This window comes from Protopterus annectens, chromosome 10.part0 (assembly GCF_019279795.1).
Source record: "Protopterus annectens isolate FY-2018-M chromosome 10.part0, PAN1.0, whole genome shotgun sequence".
Lineage (NCBI taxonomy): Eukaryota > Metazoa > Chordata > Ceratodontiformes > Protopteridae > Protopterus > Protopterus annectens.
In genome coordinates this window covers 1,725,776,874-1,725,797,401 of record NC_056744.1, presented here as the reverse complement: position 1 = coordinate 1,725,797,401, position 20,528 = coordinate 1,725,776,874, and the positions used below count along the sequence as shown (strand labels likewise).

Here is a 20,528-nt window from a genome sequence, read left to right as displayed (position 1 = left end):
AATTGATGAAATAGATGAAAGTTTCAAGAAGTACAGCTGCTGAAAATTAATAATGATAAAACTGAAACTTTAGTGTTAAATCAATTACTAGAAAGTAAGTTGAAAGATACATATAGATATAGTTTGGAAGGAAAACAAGTAAACTAGGAATTAAAATCTAACAAGTTGTGAATAAGATTATTTATAACAATTTTGAAAAAAATAATTGAAGTGTTACTTATTAAAAATGGGATGGATATTTTTTTAATTTTACTTTCGAGGACAGGTTGGTACTTTTTAAAAAGATTATATTACTCATGATCATGTACATATTGCATTCAATAGCTTTAATACCTGGCAAAAAACATTAAAGGAAATGGAAAAAATGTTAACCTCATTCTTATGGCATCATAAAAAGCCGAGAATTGTTTATAGAAATCATGTAAGATTATAGGAGAATTGTGTCAGCTTCCCAGATGTAGAATCGTATTCTGTTGCTGCAAATGTTTGCCTATTATACTCTGGATAGGCTCAACTTGCACTAGTCAATGGAAAACCATTCAGGAGCAGATTTTACTAAATTCTTATATGTTTATCAAATATGTCAAATTAAAAATATGTAACAATCCTTTTATCTGCTTAATAAAATTTACTTTAGAAGACAATTCAATTCAGTTTTTTGGCTCTGCATATATGAAATAAATTTTTAAAATGTTAAGAAATGTTTTTAAAACTCCATTAATATCAAATTGTAAATTTTTGAGCTTTCCTATTGCACACACCTCTAGACTTAAGGAAACTCACAAGAATGTTAAAATGACTTTACTAAAAAAGGAATGGCTTGATACTATAACGTCGGGTGGTACGATGCCAGGGGATTTCTATGGGCTAGACTTGTAAAGGCCCCAGGGCCATTAGCCTAGTACACATCTATGAATCTATGAACCTATAGTCCGATTGCTTCGAAAAAGGAAAAGCCAAGTCAATAGAATATTTAATGAAAGAATATAAGTTGGATGAATCTGTTAACCAGATAATATTATGCTTTAGTAAGCAATTAAATGATTTAATTAATTTGTAGATAATGAGTGATGAGGAACAGAACACTATTCCCTTTATTATGAATGCTATTACTGATGGTAAATTGACCTACAAAGGACTTGGTCAAAGTAATATAAGTCAATTATAAATAATAATTTTGATGCATAATTCAGGAACGTTTTTGATAGTAGTGGACTGAGTTACTCAGTAGATGGTAAAAATAAAACTTTATTGTTTAAATAAGTTAGTCAAACTTCAAGTTTATACTGGAAGGTTTTTATGTGGAAATGTATACATAAAATGTTTTTAACTCCCTATAAAATCTCTAAGTTTGGTAAAATGACTTCTTCAGTCTGTTGGAAATGTAGTAAAGATGGAAAAGCTGATAGGACACCCATCTTTATGGATTGTGAAAAGGAAGAGAGAAGTATGTTTTTAAGGGGTTATGGTCTGATAATTGTTATTTAACTTGATCAGTAATACTAATGAATGTTCCACTTCTTTTATCTCTGAAAGCCAAACAACAACAATTGTCTGGAGTCCCCTGTCAGTAGCTAGAAAAGTTATTACAAAAAATCAGAAATCAAATTCAGTTCCTACATTCAAAGAATTTTTAAATTTAACAGCAACGCTGTGTAAAACTGAAAAAGAAGTGATCAGAATAAGATCTATAAATCCTACTAAGAGTTTGTGTTTGGGATAGCCTTGAAATGTTGGTATTGAAATGCCAAGACTCTTAATGTGTTAATTGTTTAGGATTACTTTGATGATTCAATGTATTCATAATGTTGTATAACAGTATGTGAGGTTGAATTTCTTCCTTTGTGTATATATTACAAATATGCTAAATTTAATAAAAATAATTAAAAAAAGAAAATCATGTATACCTAAATGGAAAAGGTTTTCAGTTTGGTGCCTCTCTTCCATCAGGATCCCTTCTCAATAAGGGTTCTTCTGATTCTGTAATTTGTGTGATCAGCTCCATGCTGGCTTGGCATATTCTTGAGATAACACTCACCTATCTGCTATCTCTGCTTGTCTCCCCTTTGAGCCCTCTTTTGGTCTCTCAGTTTGAGGTTAAGCAATTTCTGAAATGCATGCATTATATCAGTCCCTTGAGAAAGCCTATTCCACCTGCTTGGGACCTCAGTTATTCCCATGAAAAGTTGACATGGGCTCCTTTTGAACCAGCTAGTAACTTCTGGCAAGAGAGTGCCTGAGCTTTGGGCTCTTATAGCCATTTATTCTTTTTTAATTTTTCACAGAGATGGGATGTCTCTTTGTAATAATCCGTCTTTATGAATAAAGTGGTCAGTGAGTTGTCCCTTAAACAATCTATTCAACTTCTGTTCTTTTTTCCTTTTTTCTCAGTCTGCCAGTGAGAATGTTCTTCACTTCTTGGGTCTGCATAGACAGCTGCAATATTATTTTGATAAAATAAACATTATTAACAAATCTGAGCAACTTTTAGTTTCCTTTCATCTCAGGACTTTGGGTTTAGCTGTTTCCAAGCAAGTCTCCTGCTCCTGGATCAATAAGGCCATTTCCTTTTATTTTGTTCATGGCAAATGTGTTTCTTCATCTGTAAAGGCACATTCTACAAGGGTAGTTGCCTCTCCTAGTGCCTTTTTCAAAGTCAAAGTAAACTTTATTGTCATACAGATCAACAGAGTTGAAAAAGTACACATCACTGCACGAAATTTTGATACTCGGGCTCGTACCATATGAATGACAGTTTACAGAAGGAAGGTAGATTAGATTAAGAAAAAATTTAAACTAAATACAAATAAAAAAGTGAGATACAAGAAGTACATAAAGTAAAACAAATCTGAAAGCTGTCTTTACATCAGAAACACAACAAATACAACAGCAAGAATAGACTCTAGAAATGTAAGGATATGCAAAAAACAGTACTATAATAAATCAGAGAGGCATACACACAAACTTATACACCACCAATATATACCATAAACTTACAGTTCACAGTTTTCCTAGTGCAGAAAGAGATGTATGAAGTGAGCTATTCAGACAGTTTATGTAAACAGCAGTGACTTGTTGCACACAAATAATGTTTTACCCATTTAGCACGTTAGGCTATGGGTTTGTTATTCAACAGTCTCATAGTGTGTGGGGAGATGCTATTATGGAGTCTGGATGTCCTGCATCTAATGCTTCTGTAGTGCTCACTTATTGGCAGGAGTTTGAACAGTCAATGAGCCCAGATGGTGTATATCACTCAGTAGGTTTTGGACTCTGTATATCACGCAATAATTTTTGCACTCTGCCATAGCATCTGTTTGAATATATGTCATGCAGGGATTGAAGGTTGGAGACAGTGATTTTTGTGGAATGTTTAGCAATCTTATCCAGTGCCTTCTGATCAGCTTGAGAGCAATATCAGTACAAGACAACAATGTTGTTTGTCAGTACACTCTCAATCGTGGCTCTGTAGAAGGTGAGTAGGACCTGTGGGGGAAGGTTAGCTCTACAAAGTCTCCTAAGGAAGTGGAGACATTGTTGGGCTCTCTTTATAAGGTAGGAAGTGTTTGTTCCCTAGCTTAGGTCTTGCGAGATATGTACCCCTAGGAATTTGGTGCTATTTACTCTCTCCACTGTGACATAATTGATGATGAGGGTCTATATCACAACACCGAACTTTCAAAATTTCGAGTATTCTAATAGCGAACCCTATTCAACGAAAATTTAAAATATTGAACATACAGAACAGCGAATTTTTTCCTAGGGGAAAAAATTTGCTGTTCCAAAACACATACACACAACACAAGCACACCAAACAAACAGCAGTCTACACACATACACCTAAACTCTTACACCTAACCCTACTAAACTATACATGCACCACTAACTATCCACTTACCTTAACCCTAACTCTAAGGTCCGTCACTATCGCACAGTCACCTCACCCGCGTCCTAACCCTAACTCACCTACCCCACCCTAACCCTCATGTCCACACAGTTGCACTTACCTGACCCACGCCCTAACCCTAACTCACCTAACCCACCCTAACCCTCATGTCCACACAATCACACTTACCTGAACCCGACCCGTAACTTTCCACCACAGCACTGAAAATACCAAAGCAAGAGAAATGGACAACCAAATTCTTTCCCTAGGAAAAATTTGTTTTCCGTTTCCTCAATATTTTCAGCATTCGCTGAAAACTGGTCGATACTAGAACACTCGAAATTTTGAAAGTTCGGTGTTTTAATATAGACCCAATGATGAGGGTGTGTGTGTTTTTTTTCCTCTTACTAAAATTTATGATGATTTCTTTGGTTTTCCCAACATTTAGTGCAAAGTTGTCAGTGCACCAGTGACTGAGTTGGTTCACTTCTTCACTGTAGGCCCCCTCATCTTCCTTCTTGATGAGGCCAATTACTGTAGCATGATCTGCAAATCTGATGATTCTGTTTGACTGATGCATAGCTGTGCAGTCATGTGTTGGAATTGTGAAAAAAAAGTGTACTGAGTACCCAACCTTGTGGGACCCAGATGTTTAGGGTAATGCTATTAGTTTGAGCTGGAAAGCATCATTGTGGCCTTTGAGTTAGGAAATTGAGGATCCAGTTGCATATTGTGATTTACGACTAGTTTACTCAGCTTAGACAGCAGTTGTTGTGGAATAACCGTTTTGGAAGTCCCAAGTTGAAGTCTATGAATGGCCTGCATACGTAACGGTCCTTATTTTCCAAGTAGTCCAAGGTGTAATGAAGTGTTAATTTGGCCTGTATGCAAATTGTAAAGTATCAAATGTAGCAGGCTGGCAGGATGTTATATAATCTTTGACCATTTTTTTGAAACGCGTCATTACTACTAAGGTAAGTACAATTGGACGGTAATCATTTAATGATGTTGGAGATGATTTCTTGGTCAGAGCAATGATGTTGGTGGTCTTAAAGAATTTGGGCAGTTTTTTCTGGCTGAGAGATGTATTGAAAATGTCTGTGAAGACTGGTGCAAGCTGATCAGCACAGTTTAAATAGCTTCCCTGGGATCCTATCCGGACCAGCAGCTTTGCCCAGAAGAACCCAACATAGGTTCTTGTGTACTTCCTCTAGGCTGAGGCATAGCAATATGGCCTCTTCATTTGTGGGTAGTCTCTCTGGTGATGTTCTCTTCGATTCCTCAAATCTGCTGAAGTAGATGATTAGCTTGTTTAAAAAGTCTGGGTTATCATCACATCTCGTGGAGGGTGGCTTATAGTCTGTGATGTTTTGGATCCCTCTCCACAGCTGCCTGGGATCTTTCTGGTCAGAGAGGTGTCTCTGTATTTTTAGACTAGAAGCCTGTTTTGCTTCTCCCACACCTTGTTCAAGTTGTTCCTGATCTTTTTCAAAGCCTCTCTGTCTCCAGCCTTAAAGGCAGTGTTATGTGCTCTCAGTAACTTGTATACCTCACTGGAGAGCCAGGGTTTTTGGTTGGGTCTGATGATTACATCCTTCAGGGTAGTGGCATCCTCAACACATTTTAGTATGCATCCCACAACTGTTTCAGTGTGCTCATCCAAATTAACACATTGATTTGTGGTGGCAACCTCTTTAAATATATTCCAGTCAGTGCATTCAAAGTGGAGTTGTACTGCTGAGACTGCACTTTCAGGCCAGATCCTTATTTGCTTCCTGAAAGGTTTTTCCATTACTAGCACTGGTTTATAGGCAGGGATAAGCAGGATAGAAATGTGATCTGAGCTACCAAGATGGGAGTGGGTACTCCCTTGAATGCCTGTTTGATATTTGAGTGTACTTGAGCAAGTGTGCTTTCACCTCTTGTAGAGAAGTTTACATACTGTTGGTAGTTTGGTAGCACAGTTTTCAGTTTGGCCCGATTGAAATCCCAGCTAAAATGTTGACACACACTGGGTTCTTGTTTTACAGATCACAGGCTAACTGGCACAGGCTGGTCAGTGCTTCATTAGTGTTTGTATTTGGAGGTATGTAAACTGCAGTTATAAAGATAGTTGAAAACTCTCTGGGGAAAGTAGAATGGATAACATTTAATTGTGAGGTATTTAACATCAGCTGAACAATAGCTAGTAATAACGCCATTGTTTTCACACCAGCTTTTGTTGATGTATATGCAGACTAAACCCACCTTTTGTTTTGCCATTGAGATCCTATAACCTGTCTACTCTGAATAAGGAAAATTTGTCTATTCCAACAGCTGGGTCACTGATATTTGAATTTAGCCAAGTCTCAGTGAATAAAAAGTTTACCTTACTGTTTGTGTTAATGTCCAGCTGATTAAAGTCAATTTTGTTATCCAGATTCCAGAGATCTTGCGTTAGCAAGCAACATAGAGGTAATTGCAGGCCTGAGTTGAGCTTTTCTTAATCTGACATTGGTACCAATTCTATTTCCCCTTTTCCTAGGTCTCTCACATCTCCTACATATTCTTTTTTTAATTTTTGTTGTTTATTTGAGAAACAAAACAGCTACAGCGGTCTAGATGAATCTTCAGCAGTATTCCCAGTTTATTTAGTGATTCAGGCCCCACAAGGCCTGCAGACATCAGCCCTACAAACCACTAACATGCTGAGCCAGATTGCAAAAGGTTCAGCAGAGCAGAATGACCATAACACCTTCCCACATTCGAAAATTCAGTAAAATTAGTAAGTCCAGGTAAATCCACTGCAGAAAATGTGCATTTGTGAGCCAGAGTAGCTGCAGACATGCAGTGTGCTGCCAATGCCATCCTTTTTTTTTTCTATAAGGGTTTGGACACGAATTCCATCCTTGAAGTTGCTACTTGGTCCACTGTTCATACTTTTACTAAGCATTACAAACTGATGTTGTTTCCAGGGCCAGGACAAGTTTTGCCAGGACTATTTTGCATGGGTTTCTAAAGGGATCTTCTGTACCTTCCTCCTCCCAGCTTTCCTCTTATGTTATGTACTTTCCCATGTGTTATTAATACTGAGACAGTGATATGGAAGGACTTAGTACATTTGTTTAAAATCTTACCATAACAGTAGATGTCCTTCTCTTCACTATTGTAGCATTCGGCCCCTCCATCCTTTCCCTCTCTGTTATGGCTCTTGCCCCTGTCTTCTGTTACCCTCCTGGCTGAACGGCTCTCACTTCTTTCCCTTCTGCACTTTTTTCTTTTGGAGGTACATGTTCTATGTTGTCCTTGGGGGGAGTATTGTGTTCCTCCGGGATTAATTCATTTCTGAATATTTCTGATCAGTATGTTCCCTTTGTACCCCACGCCCAATGCGGGGAGTGTATGTGAGACGTATGGCAATTATAAGATGTAAAGGCTTTGGTACGCTGTCTGGATGTTGGGCTATCCTTGACGGGAGATCCCTTCAGTGAGGAATACTGCAACAGTGATGAGGACATCTACTGCTATGGTAAGATTTTACACAACTGTACTTTCTGCAATGTTCCTAATGAAGGGAACAGGAAAAAGTGCAGACTGATTTTTGTCTTTGAAGGTTGAGCTAATGGCACTGAACCTTTTTATCTAATACTTGGCTAATCCCCATTTCTGGTTTATGTATTGAAAGGAAGTTATGATGGTCTCACATGAGCCGTTATGTACCTGCTGTGAACAGCATCTCCCATGGGACAGTACCACCCACTCTCCATCCCATGTGTTTCCCAACAGCAGACATCTACAAGTCATGCTACATCACATGTATGTATCCAAATTTCATACAAAGACCTAAGACTGGCCCAATGTAGAACACATAATTACAGTTGCATTGCAAATTCTTAATTTGTTGTGGCTGAATCACAGCAAACTTGTTTGTGTTTTTATGTACTAATTTTTACATTTGTAAAAGTAACCTTTATATGGATAATCCCCCACTTTTTCACTTTTTCTGAAAACAAATTCCATACAACAGCAGGACCTGATTGATGAGGCCTTCCTGTGTTGCTCTGACCAAGGTCATAACCCAATCAAAATGGTTTCTCTCAGCATTTCTCTTATTAATCATATATTAATGTTCTTGTAGGGTCTAAACGCACTTTGGTCCCTATAGCTGGAGAGCTTTTCTAGGATTATAGCCGTTTGACAATTGTACATATCCAGGGAGACACTTTAGTCATCAGAGACCATCCAGGCTGTATAACAGAGATTGAACTGGCAGAAACCAACCCCTCAAACACACAGCTACCTGCCTTTTTCTGTTTTGTGTTTCCTTCCACCAATAATCATTAATTTGCAGTACCTTTTTGTTTTTTTGTTAGGGCTCATCTTTATATTGATATCCCCTTTCCACAGTGTCAGAAAGTACCCTAGGTGGTTGTCCCTCTTTTTTGCCATGGACTAAGTGTTGAACTCTGGTCACAAATGTCTTGGACAGGTGCTTGGCCTGTTTGCAACAAGACTGACCTCCACTCATAAGTTTGTATGAGAAGTGCATAGACAAAACTGACATTGTGATGTACAGTCACTCAACTTGATTCTTTCTGTGTTTGCTTTCCAGGATGATGCTTATAGTTTGGAACAATACATTGCGCAAGAGTTTACAAAACTGCACGTGTTACTACATGACTGGGAACAAAAATTACTCCAACAGCTTAAATATAACAAAGTGTCAGTTCTGAAACAGAAGGAAGAAAACCTTGAATGTACAAAACATGATGCTGTGGTCACCAATGTGAAAGCACCCAATGGCAGCTTGGAGTTCAGGAAGGAAATAACACTGACTGTGGAAGAGATGGGAGAAAATGCTGAAAACATTAAAAATGATGTTCCTGCAAAATGTAAAGCATTGTATGATAAGTCGGAGACTAGAAAACAGGAAACTGTTGGTTTTCTAACTGTAAGTGTACTTTTCATTACATGTGTTTTATTTTATATACAAAATCGGGCAGTTGATTGTAAATAGTATATCGTGATAGTATAGCAGTGATATGGTTTTCTTTATGTATTGCAGAAGTGTATTTATCAAGGATTTTCCAAATAACGCAGAACACCACTAATCCAGAACATGCATTGTTTAACATTTTATTTATTTTTGTTGTTGACTGTACCATTCCATATAGGCATAGTCCATTTACACTGAGGCCTGGAGAGGAAAACACTAGTAGACTAGGGTCGATATTACAATGTCGAATTAAAACAATTTTGAACATTGTAATATCGAACCCTAAAGTCCAAAAGGGGAAAATAGTGAAGCCAAGGCACATCGACTTTTTTCCCATGGAAAAAAAAACAGTGGCCATTTTCGGGGGTTTGCTATTTCTTCCACTGTGGTGCGATCTCAGAGTTGCTATATTTAAGTACGGAGGTGTGTGAGGGGTGAAGCCCCCCATTTAGTTTAGGTTTAATTTTGTTTTTTGTCACAAAACACTGATTTTTTTCCCTGGGAAAGCTGTTCCGTGCTTTTGGTTTTGTTCATTTTTGGGCAGTAGGGTTCAATATTACAACGATCAAACTTTTTTAAGTTTGACGTTGTGATATAGACCCAGTAGAAAATGTAAGGTTACAGAGGTTAACAGTACACAGGAATACACAGTGGTAAAATCTGATAACTTATCTCTCAGCTGTCCAGAATTTTTCAGAAAACTCTTAGTTTTACATTAAATTTTTGCATCCCCCTCAAAAAATTTTAATTTTCTGGTAAATTACTGTAGATTGCAGGCAGTCGTTAATGCTTGAAGACATCAGAGTTTCATTCTTGTCCTTCAGAAAGTACCTCTTAATACAGAACCAGTTGCTTTATTAACATTTTAAGTGAATTAGAGTAATGTTTAACAATTGTTTCTGGTTTTGGGACTTTGTCTTCCCATTATTTGTGGCTTTGGCCTGAATTCTTGAAGAAAGAAGCTGAGGTGTATAATAGATACTCTTACAATGCAGCGCAGAAAAACTATGAAATATGGACTTGTAAACAGTAGCCTAATTATTAGAATATCTTTGGTTATCTTTGAGTGAGTAGCAGAGTTGTAGGCTGACTGGCTCATGTGTATTGCTTGTATTTGGTGTACTGTCTAACTGCTATTTTCTAAGCAGGCCCATCCTATCTCTTAAGGTTGCCAATAATTTCACGTTCACTTTTATTTCTTTATTCGTTTTCAGTACTACATTCCCCTGTGTTACAGCTCTTATTTTCCACATGTCCAGCCTCTCAGTCATGCTTTGTCTAAAATATTCAAACCACATAACCAGTGATTTGTCATGTGTCATCGCTACTTCTTTTTATAGTCTTCCTCTTACATTTGATGCTACGTGCAATTCTGTCTCTCATCAGTAAGTTATGCAAAGCACCAAACCAAACTCAAGTCTTTCATTGTGTTTTATATCATTCTCATAAGCATCCACTGACTCCTAGATCATTATAGTTGCAATGAAAAATAAATGTGCTGTATGTCCCATGAATTAGAAGATTTAACACCCTTCCACTGTGTTCCTGTTCTGTTATTAAACCAGTTGGCAATGTAGTTGTCTGCCCCTTATGTTAATTTTACCACAAAGTGTCCTCCTTCTCATCTTTCATCGACTCTCACCAGTAAACACCGAAAGTATCATTTTGTGTGAAGCCACTCCTCTTAAACTGTTTAAATTCATTTTCCTTCCTGATGTGATCCACATACCTAGAATACTGAGTGCCCACATATAACTACAGGTGAAACCAATGATCGTCTAAAAGACTCCCACTCAGAGCCGATAAACTTACTGTGTAAGTAAGCTAGTTATACTTTGGGGTTCCTTAACCTTTACTGTTTGCATTGCATGTAGATCTATTCTGTCAGCTACCGTTTATATTATTAAGTGAAATAAAAGAACACTGCCTATAACTGTTGAGTCTGAACATGTTTTGGTCGCATCCTTTAAGAACTTATTTGTATGTGATTTTTGAGGCAGTATAAATACTGTTTCATGTTTACTGTTAGCCAAGTTCTAACATTCACTGGTTGCACTAGAGAGAGATGCATTGTTTATCAAAACTGGAGGCTAGTGTCTCTCACTCTGTGTCCCACCCATAACCCATTAAACAACACAACGTAACATAGTAACACAGTTCCACAACTTCATTGCAACTTATGCTGAGGTCATAAAGAAACTTCCCTTGACCTCCAAGGTCGTGTTGACATCCTGCTAGCTTATGTTGGGCATGTTGTCAAAATGCTAACACTACATCTACACCCAAGTTACCTGTACTATTAAGGTCTTATAAGGTTTCAGCACATTCCAGGAAATATGTTGGTCATTAGTAATTACATTTCAAGACATAGAGAGACCACAGTCAACAGGCTGGCAAATGCCAAGGTGACAGCTGTGGGTGGTAAAGGATTAGGGATCACTAGGGCCCTTAGGCCTCTGCGCCACCCCATTTACAATTACAACTTTGTAGTTAACAATGTGGAGATGAATGATAGGCATTCCACTTTAAGGGAGATGAGGAAACACAATCAAACTCTCTCTGCTCTTGTCTTTGAAGAAACTGAGGCTTTAGAATTGAGCAGCATTTTACCATTACCAAGAATGATGCCTAAGTTCAAGGATAAAATAACTGGTTTCAGTAATTTGCTAAGTAAATGGATTCTAAGAGGATTCAGTGTGTGTCTGCATGATCTGAGATGGTTAACAGACCCCCCCCTGCTTTTCCAGGGGTGACTTGCACCTGTCACCCACTCTTCAGTTTTTCTTGTTGAATTCCACCTCAGAGAACTGAATAACTAAGGCAAACCCATGGGTCTGTGGGCCAATGCACTGATGGCTTGATAAGTCTGCATATGCATGTTAGAACAATGATGTCTGTAATGGGGAAGTAAAAATATGTCACATTTATTCTACTGGCATACATTTCTGATAACTGGTTAGTGCACAGAATAAATGCTGAAACCCACCTTACGTATGTGTGTGTGTGTGTGTGTGTGTGTGTGTGTGTGTGTGTGTGTGTTACACACACACACACACACACACACACACACACACACACACACACACACACACTTCTCTCGACTGTTGTATAGCTCTCAGTGGTACCACTCTCATTACACAAGTATATGGCTTGATAATTCAGACTTATCAACGTGTGTCTGTGTAAGAGCATTTGTTACTAAAACTTTTTTGTTGCTGCTAACCTGAGTGACAGTAATACATATTGTGTGCACACTGTTTGTAAACATTTTAAAACCTGATGTTTTTTTTTTCCTTTACATACAAAGAATATTTATGCAGGTTCTGTAGTGGTACACAAGTAACATCTGTAGAGCAGTAATCTACAGTGTTGTGTGTGCATTTCATCCTTTTTCATATTCATAAATATTATTGCTGTCATTACATTTATTTATATTAGAAGCTAGTCAGTGGGATGTGTAGGAATGGAGATTCTTGCCTCTTTGGTTGCATTTATGTTTTGTATTTATCCTGCAAAATGCTGTAAACTTTATGTATACACATTGCACAAATTAATTCAGCAGGTTATGTACTGTTGTGGAAACATCAGAAGAAAAACATTGGGTGGCGTTCATAGTCCCTCATCTTGCATATATGCAACGGTAACCTGAGAAGAGTGCCACTGTACCTTTACATAAATGTGGTAAACACCAATGAATGCTGCTGATTACAGAAAAATGGTGTGCTGATTACAGAAAAATGGTGTGCTGTACAGAAATTATCAGAACATTTTTGGCTATCTGAAGCATTGTAAAATGTATTAAACATAGTCTGTTATGTGTCATGGAAGCCACTTAAATGTAAAGCGACAATTTCTTTCTTTCTGCTGTTTTTGTTTATAAGTGAGTGAAAACCTGTGCTAGCCTGAACATAACCCTAACAATTATTTGAGGAAAGCTGTGCTCAGCACATCTCTTCAGAAATCAAGTTAAACTGCTTAAAGGTTTTCTTTATTGAATGTAGGGATGTGATTAAGTGGACACCTTGATTGGTCTTTTAAAAGATTGGAAAGGGAAAACAGGAAAGCTGGAAATGAGGGAAAGAGAAGATGAGGGACACAGAAGGAAGGCATAAAGAGAGTTGTGTTGGAGGGGGTGGGAGATGAGTGGAGGGGTAGCATGTGTTTGTAGGGGATAGACCCCCTATTTTTTAATATAAGAGAAGTTCAGGAAGGAGTAAGGAAAGATGGTGTAGGAGAGAGGCTTAAGGAAGAGATAAGGAATGGATGCAGCAGAAAAGATGGACAAGTGGGCCCACACTGGTGAGGGACAGAAGACATACTGATAGACACAAAAGTGGAAGGGTGAGGACTTGTGCAGCACAGGTCACACCCCAGTCTGGAGGACCACAAATATCACCCCTCCTTGATGGGTCATCAGAGGGAACCCTGGTGATATGTGGACAGAGGCCTCTGGTTGCTCAATGGTCAAAGACAATTAGGTCAGCAAGTTTTCTGCCTGTTAATGAAGAGTTTCTGTTGGTTGAAGGTGTCTCCCCACTACCTAGTCAACCTCTGTTTTTTTTCAGGTTCTGAAGCTTGTGATGTTGGCAGCTTTTCAGGCTATCATACACTTGGGGGGGGGGTGCTGCTGACCATGTTATGCATTGATAGGAAATGAATGCATGGAAATAGCCAAACGCCAAGATGTCTGTATCTTCTTGACCATTGACCAATGCTAGTTTTGGTAAGGACAAGATGTTTTCGGCAGGAAATTCCCCAAGTAGCAGTTACCGCAAGTATTTTCACAGGTTACAAAGGTAGAAAACGCATGACTTCCCATTTGTAAGGTATATGTACACAGTGCAGGAGCACATAAGAGTTACTATGAATTGCAAGCAGGCAGGAAATGCATTATTTAGATAAGATAATCCAAAGATTGCAGCCATTTCTGATTTACATCTCATTACAGTATCGTTTACATATGTTTTTTTTTTTTTTTGTTACAAGCTTACTAAAGTAGCTTGGCTCTAAGTGTAGTTGTCCTCCATTGTAACTAAGCAGTGCTTGGCACAGCCAGTATACTGTTTGTTGGATTATTTAATATTTATGATGGAGCAGTGGTGCAGTGGTTGTGTTTTTGCCTCACAGCAAGAGATTCTCCTGTTCAGTTCTCAGCTGGGGTGCCTTCTGTGTGGAGTCTGCATGGCTTCCCTGCATTCGTGTGGGTTTCCACCGGGTGGTCTTGTTTCCTCCCACGTTACAAAGGCATGCATCTGGAGCATTTCTCCCTGGGCCTCCACTGAAACTTTGCCTATTCCAAGTCAGACTTTCCCAGTAAACAAATGATAAATAAATAAGTTTGTGATAAGTAGAAAATGACAATTAATCTTTTATGCAGTAATGTGGGAATAGTTTTAAATTCAAAATATATAACTAAATTAATAGTCTCTTATTTTTAATTTGTGTATAATATTATATAAATTATTGGTAAGTCATGATAGCTTTTTGCTAGCTTTTTATGCATTTTTAAGTGTTGGTACTTATTACAGTAGTTTATCTGTCTCTATTTGAAAGGCAAACTAGGAACTTTGATATCCCATGGTAGGGTTGTGGTTTATTAGTAATATATGCAGTTACAGTTTTAGACCTGTCTTTGTGATTTATGAGTCTCAGTAGTTTAGTTTGTAGAAAGGAAGAATTCAAAAAATATGGAATGTTAAGATAGTGTTGCAGGAATGCATTACAGTTGTATATACAATTTAATTAATATGGTGCATAAATGTTTCATATCTTAAAATAAATCTTTAAGTATAGAGTATGGATTGTTTTAACCTATTATCTGTTAATATATATGGCAACAAAAGGAAATTTTGAATGAGATATGTGAAATTAAGTAGAAACATTATATTCTTGCAAGAGATTCACATGATAAAAATACACAATATTTAAATAACTTAGGTTACAAAATATTATCTGCTTCTTTTAACAAAAAGAAGAGAGGAACTGCTGTACTTTGTAAAAAAAATCTAGTGTAATGCCTGAGGTCATGCAATATATTAATAATCCCAAAGGAATGGATACATTTGCCATTATATTTAATTGTTACAAACTGTATACAGTAGCCAACGTTTACTGGATCCCTGGAATAGGTGCAGGAATGGCTAAAGATCACTTAAACTTAAAGTCATTGGAAGGCTAGTTTAATTTTAGCAGGGGATTTTTAACTGCATATCTAGCCGAGAAGATAAAAGTGAACAGAACAAAACTAAACTTCTGGTATCAGCTAAAGCACTAAACAGATGGATTAGTAATAATAATTTAGTAGATTTAATAGTAAAAGCAGAAAAGTCATTGTTCTTCACTCATTCTTCTGCGCATGAGATGCAAACTAGAATTTAATAGGATTTATGCTTCTGTAGATTTACTTAATAAAGTGAATTATTTTAAAACTATTCCTTGTCCTGTATCTGACAATAATGCACCAAGTATTAATAAATTAATGAATGTAAGGAAATGTCTGATTTGTTTATAGAATCCCAGTATATATGATGAAGTTAAAAGAATTTTAAAGTTATCTTGAGGAACAACTTGAGAATTTTTTTTTATCTTTGAATGATAATGCTTAGGTTAGTAAAATCATACTATGGGGCTCCTTAAAAATGCATATTAAAGATAGAATGAGAACATAAGCTAGTAGTAAAATGAAAGCGTAGGAAAAAGAGTTGTTAGAAATGCACAATGAAATATGCAACTTGAGGTTTGTACAAAAAACAAAGAAATCAGTCATGAAGTTATTAAAAATTAATGACAAAATATCAAGCATATTAACACATAAAGTTGACTTCCCACTCACTGACGTCCCACTCACCAGGCTGAACAAGGAGAGGGTCACAGTAAGCTGCCTATCGGGCGCTAGAATCCGCCACATAACACAAGCAGTCGGGTCACTCCACGGCAAGTACAAATATGACACAGTCCTTGTCCATGCTGGTGTGAACGACCTGAGACATACCTCCCTGGACTACATGAAAAGAGACATAGAGGAGCTCTCTGATTATGTAGCCCAGGCAGGTATGACCCTAACCCTGAGCAGTATCCTTCCTTCACCAAGAATGATGCCACAATATAGAGACAAGATGATCAGCTTTAACAATTGGCTTAATGTCTGGTGTCATTCAAAGGGGATCCAGTGTCTGTCTGCCTGGGATGACATGCTTGACAAGCCACGCTGCTTCGCAAGGGACGGCTTGCACTGTCACCCCTGGGATTCGGATATTGGCTAAGGCTCTTGCCACCCCATAGTGCCTTTTTAGGCAAGGCTCAAATTCTAAACCTACCACCCTAGAAAACAAAAATGGGAAGAAACTGAGGGTAATGCTGCTCAATGCCAGAAGTCTAAATCTCAAAATGCACGCACTCGAGGCCCTTCTCAGTATGGAGAACATCGATGTCTGTGCTGTAACTGAAACCTGGTTCAAGGCTCCTGAGAGCACCCGGCACTATTAGGTTTTACCTCATATCATGCGTTCCGGCCCCAAAACCCGGACCACACCACAAAAGGAGGGGTGTATCCATATTCATAAAGGATACCCACACCTCCAGGTTGGTGGCAACGCAGCTTCGGAAACCATCCAGGTGCAACTAACCATAGGCAAAACTGCTCTACAAATTGTAGCATGCTACAGGCCACCCTCTCAAACTCAGGAACCCCACACAGCCTTCCTGAAGACACTGGAGGGTATAAATGTATCTCAAAACACCATCATATTGGGTGACTTCAACTACCGAATATAGACTGGGAACATTACTCAAGCCCTAACTTTCTAGCCCAACGGTTCCTGGAGTTCATAAATTCAAATGCCATGGAACAGCTAGTCACTGTTCCCACGAGAGGAGAAAATATACTAGATCTCATTGTCACAAACATGGGGACAAAATGCTCCACACGAAGTATATCCCTCATTGGTGAGATCTGATCATAAACTAATCTCACTGGAAATCCACATCCCGCCCCACCCCAAACAAAAAGACCATAGTGAAGAACTTCTCTAAAGCAAACTTCACACTACTCAAGACTGGTGTGGTATCCTTCAAGGCCCCTGAGCCAGAGGAAACCACAACCCAAGCTGCGGAAGCCCTTACAAATGCCTTCTATGAACACCTCCAGGACTGCATGGATCAGGCAATCCCAAATAAAACCAAGACTCTTTCCACAAAGGGCAAGCGTCCAGTCTGGTGGACCCCAGCCATTAACAAACTTTACAATAAGAGGAGAAAGCTATTACATGATAGAACAAAATCCATAAAAGGGAAGTCACCCCTGATCATTATTAGTATAAATTACGAGCACTCATAAAATCAACTAAGGCCAATTTTGAGAGAAAAATTGCCATGGATTCAAAGGACAATCATAAGGCCTTTTTCAGCTATGTTAGAAACCTGGGTGGAAACTCCCAGATATGCTCAGAATTAGTCCAAAATGATACAAAAATCACTGAACCCACAGACATTGCCAACATACTGGCAGACAGGTTCAGTGCAAACTTCACCCCCCTCCCCTAAAGGAGGGATAACTATCCCAGCCGAGTGTAGCCTCCCGGACATCTCAAATGCGCAGGTGAAAGCTGCTCTCTCTAAAGCTAAAAACACAGCATCAATGGGACCGGATGGTGTCCCCGGCTGTGTGCTACACGAGCTAAATGAGGAATTAACCCCGCACATAAGGCAGCTGTTTAATCTCAGCCTTACCACAGGATACGTGCCCAAGGAGTGGCGTGACGGCAACTGTGGTCCCACTCCACAAAGGCGGCCTCACGGACCCTGGTAATTACCGCCCCATAAGCTTAACAAGTCTAGTCTGCAAAGCTATGGAGAGGATCATAATGGAGCTCATAAACAAAGATATAGGGGACTTGCAGACATTGGACCCGACCCAGTTTGGCTTTGTCAAGGGAAGATCATGCCTTTTGAACTTGGTCGACTTCTTGAAACAGTCACCAAGGCCATTGATGAGGAAAGGCAGTCCATACAGCCTACCTTGACCTTGCAAAGGCTTTCGACACAATACCCCACTCGGTATTGTAGAAAAACTTACCAGCTTAAATGTAAACCCATATGTCACAAGATGGGTTGTAAACTGGCTTAAGGACAGAACCCACAGGGTTAGAGTTGCTGGCGCTGTGTCAGACTCCAAGCCGGTCACAAGTGGTGTCCCACAGGGCTCGGTCCTTGGCCCCCTATTGTTTGGCATCTACTTCTCAGAAGTACAGGCCAGCATGGGAGGACTTTGGCTGACAAAGTTTGCAGACGACTGCAAACTGGGCCATAGTGGAAAGTGCATCGGACACGGATATCCTTCAGAAGGGACTCACGGAAACAGATAGCTGGTGCCAGAGCCATGGCCTGAAGTTAAACGCCAAAAAATGTATAGTCATACCCTTCGGGAAAAACAAGGTAACCCCAAGCTACCATATAGGTGGCAATCCACTAAGCACAGAAGAGGTTATCAGGGACCTGGGGACCCAGGTTGACAGTGGCCTTTCTTTTGACACTCACATTGCTAAAGTGGTTAGAAAGACCTTCTACATTGCCCACCTGATCATGAAGGGATTCACATCCAGATCTAGTGAGGTCATTGTTCCCCTGTACTCTTCACTTATCAGACCAATGATAGAGTACAATGCCCCATTCGGGATGTATCTCACCCGACATCTGCAGCAATTGGAGAGACCCCAAAAGTTCCTCACCAAAAGGATAAAGGGACTCCAAAATCTGTCATATGCTGCCAGATTGAAGAAACTCCAGCTCTACTCAGTCGCATACCGGCTGCTCAGAGGTGACATGTGCCTGACATACAAGGCCATGTCCAACCCAGAATTAATGGACATGCTCCACCTCAAAAAATCCAAATCCACCAAAACCACTAGAGCAAGCGACTTAAACCTTAGCACGGATATAAATAGGACGTGCTGGAGGGATAGATTTATCACTCAGAGACTCCCTATGCTGTGGAATAAAATCCCGGTCCATGTGAGGCAGAGCACCTCGCTGACTCTGTTCAAGAGAAATCTAGACCTGTGGATGGGAGATCGTAGGTTTACCCCGGGAATCATCTCTGTGTCACTGCTGGACAGAGGCACAACAAACTAATGGGCACAGTATTTTTTCATATAAGGGGTGGCGTAAGCCACAAAAATTTGGGCTAGGCTTATAAATGCCTTAGGGCAGATAGCCTAGTATAAACCTATGAACCTATGAGATAGCTGTAGAAAAAATAGGAATGCACCGTTATGTGATGACTTCAAAAAATCTACATAAATTAGCTAATAGAAGTTAGATGTTAAGCAGAAAGGCACAAGTCAATAACACCAACAATTCTTAGACTAATAACATTACTTCAGATACAGAGGAAATAGTTAATATTGTTTTAATTCCATGAGTATCTTAATGATACAAATAATCATGATAATTACAAAACCGACAAGTATTTAAAGGAATATGTTACTAATAAATTTAATGACCAACAGATATCTCTTTTGAATAGGCCTATTACCCTAATAGACGTTGAAGCTTTTAAAAGGGGAAAAATGGTAACCTCCAGGGTTAGATGTACAAGTATGGAATTACTTAGTTTGCTTCCATTAGATATTTTAGAATTACTGAGTGACATTTTCAGAATAATTCAGTGACAATCTCCCATATATTTAACCAATGAAATGATAATACGTTTGTTTCATCATATAAATGTAGACTTACTTGCTTCCACCTTTACTACAATATTAAGAGGTAAAGTAGTTTAATAAAGCTCAAACAGGATTTATAGTTAGTAGATTAATTGTATGCTAATATGAAAAGGGTAATAACTATTTTAGATTTACCAAAAAAGAACAATAAATTGGCCATAATTAGCTTAGATATCAAGAGAACTTTTAAACAAGTAGTTCCAGTTTACAGAATCAAAAATTTAGAAGTGCTTGCATTTCCAGAACAATTTGTTGGAATATTTAAAAACTTGTGTAGGGACTCCATATGTCAATTGGCTTTTATGTTTCTTGGGGATTCATTTTAAACAAAGGGAAAAAACAAGGGCAGCCCTTGCTCTTCTATTGTTTGCATTATTTATCAAACCATCAGCTAATACTATAAGAAGCAATGAAAAAAATGATGGATTTTCAATTAACAGGGATTATTAATCTAAACTACAGCTTTTATAGATGATTTATTCACTATAGCAGATTTAAATTATTCATTTGAAGAAATAGATGAGGAAATTGAGTCATTTCAAGAACGGTAGCTGCTGAAATTTAATAATGATAAAACTGAAACTTTAGTGTAAATTATATACTAGATAATAAGTTTAAAGATTAACATAGATATAATTGGGAAGGAAATTTTTATTTTGAAATATTTTAGTTTATCAAGATTGGAATAAGATTATTAATACAAATTTTGAAAAAAAAAATAATTGAAATGGTACTTATGAAAAAGGGAATGAATGTTTTTTTTTTACTTTTAAGGCTATGTTATTACTTATTAAAAAGATTATATTGCCAAAGATCATGTACATATTGCATTCAATAACATTAATACCTGACAAAAAACTTTTAAAGGAAATGGAAAAAATGTTAACTTCATTCTTATGGTATCCTAAAAAGCTGAAAATTGCTTATAGAAATCATACAAGTTTAA

General features: G+C 38.2%; 1 protein-coding gene across 1 annotated transcript in view; it reads left to right on the top strand.

Moving 5' to 3' along the window:
- The window catches only part of LOC122813967 (nuclear factor 7, brain-like), a 144,988-nt gene that overhangs the window by 87,180 nt on the left and 37,280 nt on the right, over positions 1–20,528 (top strand). Inside the window, exon 3 of the mRNA XM_044086522.1 lies at positions 8,478–8,816. Within this exon, the coding sequence (XP_043942457.1) occupies positions 8,478–8,816 (339 nt within the window). The remainder of the gene's footprint in view (positions 1–8,477; positions 8,817–20,528) is intronic.